Genomic DNA, 9,955 nt, shown 5'->3' with positions numbered 1-9,955 from the left:
TATCACATTCACTTCCTGTAGAGTTTCACATGGAAAGATATGACACTGTAAGTATTCTTCTGTCTGTATGTTACTAGACTGTCTCATCCCTTACTGTCTGTGTGTACTAGACTGTCTCATCCCTTACTGACTGTGTGTTATTAGACTGTCTCATCCCTTACTGTCTGTCTGTTATTAGACTGTCTCATCCCTTACTGTCTGTATGTTATTAGACTGTCTCATCCCTTACTGTCTGTGTGTTGTTGACTGTCTTACCCCGATACACTTGCAGACCTCCAGCATAATGTTGCTTTAGGAGCAGTCTTGTTGTACCTCCTTACTGTCTGTATGTTATTAGACCTCCTCATCCCTTACTGTCTGTGTGTTGTTTGACTGTCTCATCCCTTACTGTCTGTATGTTACTAGACTGTCTCATCCCTTACTGTCTGTATGTTATTAGACTGTCTCATCCCTTACTGTCTGTGTGTTATTAGACTGTCTCATCCCTTACTGTCTGTATGTTATTAGACTGTCTCATCCCTTACTGTCTGTATGTTACTAGACTGTCTCATCCCTTACTGTCTGTCTGTTATTAGACTGTCTAACCTCCTTACTGTCTGTATGTTATTAGACTGTCTCATCCCTTACTGTCTGTATGTTACTAGACTGTCTAACCTCCTTACTGTCTGTATGTTACTAGACTGTCTCATCCCTTACTGTCTGTATGTTACTAGACTGTCTCATCCCTTACTGTCTGTCTGTTATTAGACTGTCTAACCTCCTTACTGTCTGTATGTTATTAGACTGTCTCGTCCCTTACTGTCTGTATGTTACTAGACTGTCTCATCCCTTACTGTCTGTATGTTACTAGACTGTCTCATCCCTTACTGACTGTGTGTTACTAGACTGTCTCATCCCTTACTGTCTGTCTGTTATTAGACTGTCTCATCCCTTACTGTCTGTGTGTTGTTTGACTGTCTTCATCCCTTACTGTCTGTGTGTTGTTAGACTGTCTTACCCCGATACACTTGCAGACCTCCAGCATAATGTTGCCTTTAGGAGCAGTCTTGTTGTACATGCCACTGCCCATAATGAACACGACTGTGGAAACACAGAAAGACGTCCACCTCTGTTAGACAGAGTTCAGATCAATACTGCTGGTTGATAGAGGCAAGGAGAGGAAGGAAGCTCCTCCATGTAGTGGTAACAGTACTCACTGAGAGCCACCACCATGAGGGCTGCAGGGACGCCGAAGGCCAGAGGATAACACTTCTGTTGGGAGTGGATACCACACTCCTGGCCTGGAGGAGGGAACACACATGCTTCTGGCTCAGTGCGCTATTGGATGGAGGAACTGGCCCTATTGCACAGGCATAACCATAGTCAAGTCTGACCAGGCATTGTGTAAGTTTAGGGTTAGTAATGTAAAGTCTGACTAGGTATTGTGTTAGTTTAGGGTTAGTAATGTTGAAGTCTGACTAGGTATTGTGTTAGTTTAGGGTTAGTAATGTAAAGTCTGACTAGGTATTGTGTTAGTTTAGGGTTAGTAATGTCAAGTCTGACCAGGTATTGTGTTAGTTTAGGGTTAGTAATGTCAAGTCTGACCAGGTATTGTGTTAGTTTAGGGTTAGTAGTAGTCAAGTCTGACCAGGTATTGTGTTATTTAGGGTTAGTAGTAGTCAAGTCTGACCAGCATGGTTAGTTTAGGGTTAGTAATGTCAAGTCTGACCAGGCATTGTGTTAGTTTAGGGTTAGTAATGTCAAGTCTGACCAGGTATTGTGTTAGTTTAGGGTTAGTAATGTCAAGTCTGACCAGGTATTGTGTTAGTTTAAGGTTAGTAATGTCAAGTCTGACCAGGCATTGTGTTAGTTTAGGGTTAGTAATGTAAAGTCTGACTAGGTATTGTGTTAGTTTAGGGTTAGTAATGTCAAGTCTGACCAGGTATTGTGTTAGTTTAAGGTTAGTAGTAGTGAAGTCTGACCAGGCATTGTGTTAGTTTAGGGTTAGTAATGTAAAGTCTGACCAGGTATTGTGTTAGTTTAGAGTTAGTAGTAGTCAAGTCTGACCAGGTATTGTGTTAGTTTAGAGTTAGTAATGTCAAGTCTGACCAGGCATTGTGTTAGTTTAGGGTTCGTAATGTCAAGTCTGACCAGATATTGTGTTAGTTTAGGGTTATGGTCGTACCTCTGAGGATGGGTGTAATGACAGTAGACAGGAGAACAGGTATTTTGTTAGTTTAGGGTTATGGTCGTACCTCTGAGGATGGGTGTAATGACAGTAGACAGGAGAACAGGTATTGTGTTAGTTTAGGGTTATGGTCGTACCTCTGAGGATGGGTGTAATGACAGTAGACAGGAGACTACCAGCATTGATTGACAGGTAGAAGATGGAGAAGAACGTGCTCCTCTGTTTCTCCTGGAGAATGTATGGACAGGAGGACAGGAGGACAGGAAGACAGGAGACATGGACAGGAGGAGAGGAGACAGGAGGACAGGAGGACAGGAAGACAGGAGACATGGACAGGAGGACAGGAGACAGGAGACATGGACAGGAGGACAGGAGGACAGGAAGACAGGAGGACAGGAAGACAGGAGACATGGACAGGAGGACAGGAGACAGGAAGACAGGAGGACAGGAAGACAGGAGACATGGACAGGAGACAGGAGGACAGGAAGACAGGAGACATGGACAGGAGGACAGGAGGACAGGACAGGAGACAGGAGACATGGACAGGAGGACAGGAGGACAGGAAGACAGGAGACATGGACAGGAGGACAGGAGGACATGGACAGGAGGACAGGAGACATGGAGACATGGACAGGAGGACAGGAGGACAGGAGGACAGGAAGACAGGAGACCATGGACAGGAGGACAGGAAGACAGGAGGACAGGAGACATGGACAGGAGGACAGGAGACAGGAGGACAGGAAGACAGGAGGACAGGAAGACAGGAGACATGGACAGGAGGACAGGAGACAGGAAGACAGGAGGACAGGAAGACAGGAGACATGGACAGGAGACAGGAGGACAGGAGGACAGGAAGAACAGGATACATGGACAGGAGGACAGGAGGACAGGAGACAGGAGACATGGACAGGAGGACAGGAGGACAGGAGGACAGGAAGACAGGAGACATGGACAGGAGGACAGGAGGACAGGAAGACAGGAGGACATGGACAGGAGGACAGGAGACAGGAGACATGGACAGGAGGACAGGAGGACAGGAGGACAGGAAGACAGGAGACATGGACAGGAGGACAGGAGGACAGGAAGACAGGAGGACAGGAGACATGGACAGGAGGACAGGAGACAGGAGGACAGGAAGACAGGAGGACAGGAGACAGGAGGACAGGAGAATAGGAGGACAGGAAGACAGGAGACACGGACAGGAGGACAGGAGGACAGGAGACATGGACAGAATGACATTAGGACAGGAGACATGGACAGGAGGACAGGAGGACAGGAGACATGGACAGGAGGACAGGAGACATGGACAGGAGGACAGGAGACAGGCAAGAAGGACAGGAAGACAGGGGGACAGGAGACATGGACAGGAGGACAGGAGGATAGGAGGACAGGAGGAGGATAAGAGACATGGACAGAAGGACAGGAGGACAGGAGACATGGACAGGAGGACAGGAGGACAGGATACATGGACAGGAGGACAGGAGGACAGAAGACATGGACAGGAGGACAGGAGGGACAGGATACATGGACAGGATACATGGACAGGATACATGGACAGGAGGACAGGAGACAGAAGACATGGACAGGAGGACAGGAGGACAGGAAGACAGGAGGACAGGAGACATGGACAGGAGGACAGGAGGACAGGAAACATGGATATGAGATCAGGAGGACAGGAGAACAGGAGGACAGGAGACATGGACAGGAGGACAGGAGGACGTGAGACATGGACAGGAGAACAGGTTTAGAACTGCAAACATCTGACCTTGACATTTGTATCGAACCATAGCTAGCAGCACCATCTATCTGCTGGAGATGAAAGGTTTTTAGATTCATCCACATTCAACAACATGATGCTCTATAACCTTTGACCTAAATGCACCTTCCAGCAGGTATCCAGGGTTAATGGTTATTAAACCATCTGGGATGTGTTCTGCTGGCTCAGCACTGATAATGACTGAAGTCACGTTGATAAACCATGCTGATCACTACTTCCTGAGTCTGGAGTCTACACTACTGTAAAGACAGAGGTCGGCAGAGACAGACTCTAAAATGGAGTCTACACTACCGTAACGACCGAGGTCGGCAGAGACAGACTCTAAAATGGAGTCTACACTACTGTAAAGACCGAGGTCAGTAGAGACAGACTCTAAATGTAGTCTACACTACTGTAAAGACCGAGGTCAGTAGAGACAGACTCTAAATTGAGTCTACACTACTGTAAAGACCAAGGTCGGTAGAGATAGACTCTAAAATGGAGTCTACACTACCGTATAGACCGAGGTTGGTAGAGACAGACTCTAAATGGAGTCTACACTACTGTAAAGACCGAGGTCAGCAGAGACAGACTCTACAATGGAGTCTACACTACTGTAATGGCAAAGGTCAGTAGAGACAGACTTTAAAATGGAGTCTACACTACTGTAAAGACTGAGGTCAGTAGAGACCAGACTCTAAAATGGGGTCTACACTACTGTAAAGACCGAGGTCGGTAGAGACAGACCTCTAAAATGGAGTCTACACTACAGTAATGACCGAGGTCGGTAGAGACAGACTCTAAAATGGAGTCTACACTACTGTACAGACCGAGGTCGGTAGAGACAGACTCTAAAATGGAGTCTACACTACAGTAATGACCGAGGTCGGTAGAGACAGACTCTAAAATGGCTGCTCCGCTAGCGGTACCAACCTGGTGGTCTTCAAACTGGTCTCCTCCAAAGGCAGCGACACAGGGTTTGATGCCCCCCGTCCCCAGAGCGATGAGGAACAGGCCAACCATAGACATGGCCCTGAGGGGAGAGAACAGCACATCACTTATCAGTTCAACTAATGGAACTCATATCATAGAAGTTGAGTCAACATGAATTGACTAAGTTTACACAACTCAAATATTTTTACAATGCTGTTGTACAGGCTTACATAGGATGTTGTGTTTGGGGTGAACAGTAGATGAACTCACACATGGAAGGTCATGTTGTCAGGGGTCCCGTCCCTGTCTGTGTCTGTGATGTCGTGTATGGCGCTTACTGCCATGACGACCTGTCCCACCGTATAGACGATGGATAAATAGACAATAGTCCTGGGGAGAGAGAGTAAAGAGAGAGAGGAGAGAGAGAGGAGGGAGAGAGGAAAGAGAGAGAGGAGAGAGAGGAGAGAGAGAGGAGAGAGAGGAGAGAGAGGAGAGAGAGAGGAGAGAGAGAGGAAAGAGAGAGAGGAGAGAGAGAGGAGAGAGAGAGGAAAGAGAGAGAGGAGAGAGAGAGGAAAGAGAGAGAGAGGAGAGAGAGAGGAAAGAGAGGAGGAGAGAGAGAGGAAAGAGAGAGAGAGGAGAGAGAGAGGAAAGAGAGAGAGGAGAGAGAGAGGAAAGAGAGAGAGGAGAGAGAGAGGAAAGAGAGGAGAGGAGAGAGAGAAAGAGAGAGAGAGGAGAGAGAGAGGAAAGAGAGAGGAAGGAGAGAGAGGAAAGAGAGAGGAGAGAGAGAGGAGAGAGGGGAGAGAGAGGAAAGAGAGAGGGGAGAGAGAGGAAAGAGAGAGGGGAAGAGAGAGGAAAGAGAGAGAGGAAAGAGAGAGGAAAGAGAGAGATGAAAGAGAGAGATGAGAGAGGAGAGGAAAGAGAGGAGGAGAGAGGAGGAAAGAGAGAGAGGGAGAGAAGAGGAAAGAGAGAGAGGGGAGAGAGACGAAAGAGAGAGGGGAGAGAGAGAGGAAAGAGAGAGGAAAGAGAGAGAGGAGAGAGAGAGGAAGAGAGAGGAAAGAAGAGAGAGGAGAGAGAAGAAAGAGAGAGGGAGAGAGAGAGGAGAGAGAGAGGAAAGAGAGAGAGAGGAGAGAACAATTCGAAAACAAATCCAATTTTGATAAACTCCCATATCTACTGGGTGAAATACCACAGTGTGCCATCACAGCAACAAGAAAAGGGCAACCAGTGAAGAACAAACACCATTTTAAATACAACCCATATTTATGTTGATTTATTTTCCCTTTTGTACTTTAACCCTTTGGACATCATTAAAACACTGTAAATATACATAATATGGAACTTGTGAGTATTATGTTTACTGTTAATTTTTAATTTAACTTTTCTTTATTATCTATTTCATTTGTTTTTGCTTTTGTTTTAGTAAAAAGTGTGTGAGGGGGAGAAAAACGAATGAAAGGGATTTACCAGGAGGGCAGACAACTACAAGTGAGGGAACTACAATCCCCAGATATCCTATGGAAGATCAGATAATATGTGGATGTACTGGGTTTGGACTCACTTGAACTTCCCCAGCCAGGAGTCTGCCACTATGGCCCCCAGTATAGGAGTCAGGTAGCAGAGAGCGATGAAGGTGTGATAGATAGAGGTGGCCAGGTCATCATCCCACTTCAGGAAATACCTGAAGTACAGGACCAACACCGCTAGGGGGGGACAACAGAACCACTCAATATGTCCATCTACAGGACCAACACCGCTAGAGGAGACAACAGAACCACTCAATATGTCCATCTACAGGACCAGTCCTTAACATTGGTCAATGAAATGTAACTACCAAATACTTATTTACATTCTGTAGTAAACACTGCTATCTGTCAACATAGAGAGGTGTGATTGGCTCAGCTCTCTGCTATTTGTCAACATAGAGAGGTGTGATTGGCTCAGCTCTCTGCTATTTGTCAACATAGAGAGGTGTGATTGGCTCAGCTCTCTGCTATTTGTCAACATAGAGAGGTGTGATTGGCTCAGCTCTCTGCTATTTGTCAACATAGAGAGGTGTGATTGGCTCAGCTCTCTGCTATCTGTCAACATAGAGAGGTGTGATTGGCTCAGCTCTCTGCTATTTGTCAACATAGAGAGGTGTGATTGGCTCAGCTCTCTGCTATCTGTCAACATAGAGAGGTGTGATTGGCTCAGCTCTCTGCTATCTGTCAACATAGAGATGTGTGATTGGCTCAGCTCTCTGCTATTTGTCAACATAGAGAGGTGTGATTGGCTCAGCTCTCTGCTATCTGTCAACATAGAGAGGTGTGATTGGCTCAGCTCTCTGCTATCTGTCAACATAGAGAGGTGTGATTGGCTCAGCTCTCTGCTATCTGTCAACATAGAGAGGTGTGATTGGCTCAGTTCTCTGCTATCTGTCAACATAGAGAGGTGTGATTGGCTCAGCTCTCTGCTATTTGTCAACATAGAGAGGTGTGATTGGCTCAGCTCTCTGCTATCTGTCAACATAGAGAGGTGTGATTGGCTCAGCTCTCTGCTATTTGTCAACATAGAGAGGTGTGATTGGCTCAGCTCTCTGCTATCTGTCAACATAGAGAGGTGTGATTGGCTCAGCTCTCTGCTATTTGTCAACATAGAGAGGTGTGATTGGCTCAGCTCTCTGCTATCTGTCAACATAGAGAGGTGTGATTGGCTCAGCTCTCTGCTATCTGTCAACATAGAGAGGTGTGATTGGCTCAGCTCTCTGCTATTTGTCAACATAGAGAGGTGTGATTGGCTCAGCTCTCTGCTATCTGTCAACATAGAGAGGTGTGATTGGCTCAGCTCTCTGCTATTTGTCAACATAGAGAGGTGTGATTGGCTCAGCTCTCTGCTATCTGTCAACATAGAGAGGTGTGATTGGCTCAGTTCTCTGCTATCTGTCAACATAGAGAGGTGTGATTGGCTCAGCTCTCTGCTATTTGTCAACATAGAGAGGTGTGATTGGCTCAGCTCTCTGCTATCTGTCAACATAGAGAGGTGTGATTGGCTCAGCTCTCTGCTATCTGTCAACATAGAGAGGTGTGATTGGCTCAGCTCTCTGCTATTTGTCAACATAGAGAGGTGTGATTGGCTCAGCTCTCTGCTATCTGTCAACATAGAGAGGTGTGATTGGCTCAGCTCTCTGCTATTTGTCAACATAGAGAGGTGTGATTGGCTCAGCTCTCTGCTATCTGTCAACATAGAGAGGTGTGATTGGCTCAGTTCTCTGCTATCTGTCAACATAGAGAGGTGTGATTGGCTCAGCTCTCTGCTATTTGTCAACATAGAGAGGTGTGATTGGCTCAGCTCTCTGCTATCTGTCAACATAGAGAGGTGTGATTGGCTCAGCTCTCTGCTATCTGTCAACATAGAGAGGTGTGATTGGCTCAGCTCTCTGCTATCTGTCAACATAGAGAGGTGTGATTGGCTCAGCTCTCTGCTATTTGTCAACATAGAGAGGTGTGATTGGCTCAGCTCTCTGTCAACATAGAGAGGTGTGATTGGCTCAGCTCTCTGCTATCTGTCAACATAGAGAGGTGTGATTGGCTCAGCTCTCTGCTATCTGTCAACATAGAGAGGTGTGATTGGCTCAGCTCTCTGCTATCTGTCAACATAGAGAGGAGTGATTGGCTCAGCTCTCTGCTATTTGTCAACATAGAGAGGTGTGATTGGCTCAGCTCTCTGCTATTTGTCAACATAGAGAGGTGTGATTGGCTCAGCTCTCTGCTATCTGTCAACATAGAGAGGTGTGATTGGCTCAGCTCTCTGCTATCGGTCAACATAGAGAGGTGTGATTGGCTCAGCTCTCTGCTATCGGTCAACATAGAGAGGTGTGATTGGCTCAGCTCTCTGCTATCTGTCAACATAGAGAGGTGTGATTGGCTCAGCTCTCTGCTATTTGTCAACATAGAGAGGTGTGATTGGCTCAGCTCTCTGCTATTTGTCAACATAGAGAGGTGTGATTGGCTCAGCTCTCTGCTATCTGTCAACATAGAGAGGTGTGATTGGCTCAGCTCTCTGCTATCTGTCAACATAGAGAGGTGTGATTGGCTCAGCTCTCTGCTATCTGTCAACATAGAGAGGTGTGATTGGCTCAGCTCTCTGCTATTTGTCAACATAGAGAGGTGTGATTGGCTCAGCTCTCTGTCAACATAGAGAGGTGTGATTGGCTCAGCTCTCTGCTATCTGTCAACATAGAGAGGTGTGATTGGCTCAGCTCTCTGCTATCTGTCAACATAGAGAGGTGTGATTGGCTCAGCTCTCTGCTATCTGTCAACATAGAGAGGAGTGATTGGCTCAGCTCTCTGCTATCTGTCAACATAGAGAGGTGTGATTGGCTCAGCTCTCTGCTATCTGTCAACATAGAGAGGTGTGATTGGCTCAGCTCTCTGCTATTTGTCAACATAGAGAGGTGTGATTGGCTCAGCTCTCTGCTATCTGTCAACATAGAGAGGTGTGATTGGCTCAGCTTTCTGCTATCAGTCAACATAGAGAGGTGTGATTGGCTCAGCTCTCTGCTATCTGTCAACATAGAGAGGTGTGATTGGCTCAGTTCTCTGCTATCTGTCAACATAGAGAGGTGCGATTGGCTCAGCTCTCTGCTATTTGTCAACATAGAGAGGTGTGATTGGCTCAGCTCTCTGCTATCTGTCAACATAGAGAGGTGTGATTGGCTCAGCTCTCTGCTATCTGTCAACATAGAGAGGTGTGATTGGCTCAGCTCTCTGCTATCTGTCAACATAGAGAGGTGTGATTGGCTCAGCTCTCTGCTATTTGTCAACATAGAGAGGTGTGATTGGCTCAGCTCTCTGTCAACATAGAGAGGTGTGATTGGCTCAGCTCTCTGCTATCTGTCAACATAGAGAGGTGTGATTGGCTCAGCTCTCTGCTATCTGTCAACATAGAGAGGTGTGATTGGCTCAGCTCTCTGCTATCTGTCAACATAGAGAGGAGTGATTGGCTCAGCTCTCTGCTATCTGTCAACATAGAGAGGTGTGATTGGCTCAGCTCTCTGCTATCTGTCAACATAGAGAGGTGTGATTGGCTCAGCTCTCTGCTATCTGTCAACATAGAGAGGT

The 9,955-nt window shown here is 46.6% G+C and overlaps 1 protein-coding gene across 1 annotated transcript in view; it reads right to left on the bottom strand.

The window, feature by feature from the left end:
* Positions 1-970: 970 nt before the first annotated feature.
* Positions 971-9,955, bottom strand: part of LOC116366885 (solute carrier family 15 member 1-like) — a gene marked incomplete at its 3' end in the record, with an annotated part of 30,411 nt that continues 21,426 nt past the window's right edge. Inside the window, exons 4-9 of the mRNA XM_031818746.1 lie at positions 6,415-6,556; positions 5,127-5,246; positions 4,857-4,956; positions 2,305-2,395; positions 1,197-1,280; positions 971-1,080 (exon numbers count right to left, since the gene is read on the bottom strand). Of these exons, the coding sequence (XP_031674606.1) occupies positions 971-1,080; positions 1,197-1,280; positions 2,305-2,395; positions 4,857-4,956; positions 5,127-5,246; positions 6,415-6,556 (647 nt within the window). The remainder of the gene's footprint in view (positions 1,081-1,196; positions 1,281-2,304; positions 2,396-4,856; positions 4,957-5,126; positions 5,247-6,414; positions 6,557-9,955) is intronic.

This window comes from Oncorhynchus kisutch, unplaced genomic scaffold (genome assembly GCF_002021735.2).
Source record: "Oncorhynchus kisutch isolate 150728-3 unplaced genomic scaffold, Okis_V2 scaffold1603, whole genome shotgun sequence".
In the NCBI taxonomy this organism is placed as follows: domain Eukaryota; kingdom Metazoa; phylum Chordata; class Actinopteri; order Salmoniformes; family Salmonidae; genus Oncorhynchus; species Oncorhynchus kisutch.
Note: the sequence above shows the minus strand (reverse complement) of the source record. Positions and strands in the feature narration are given on the sequence as shown.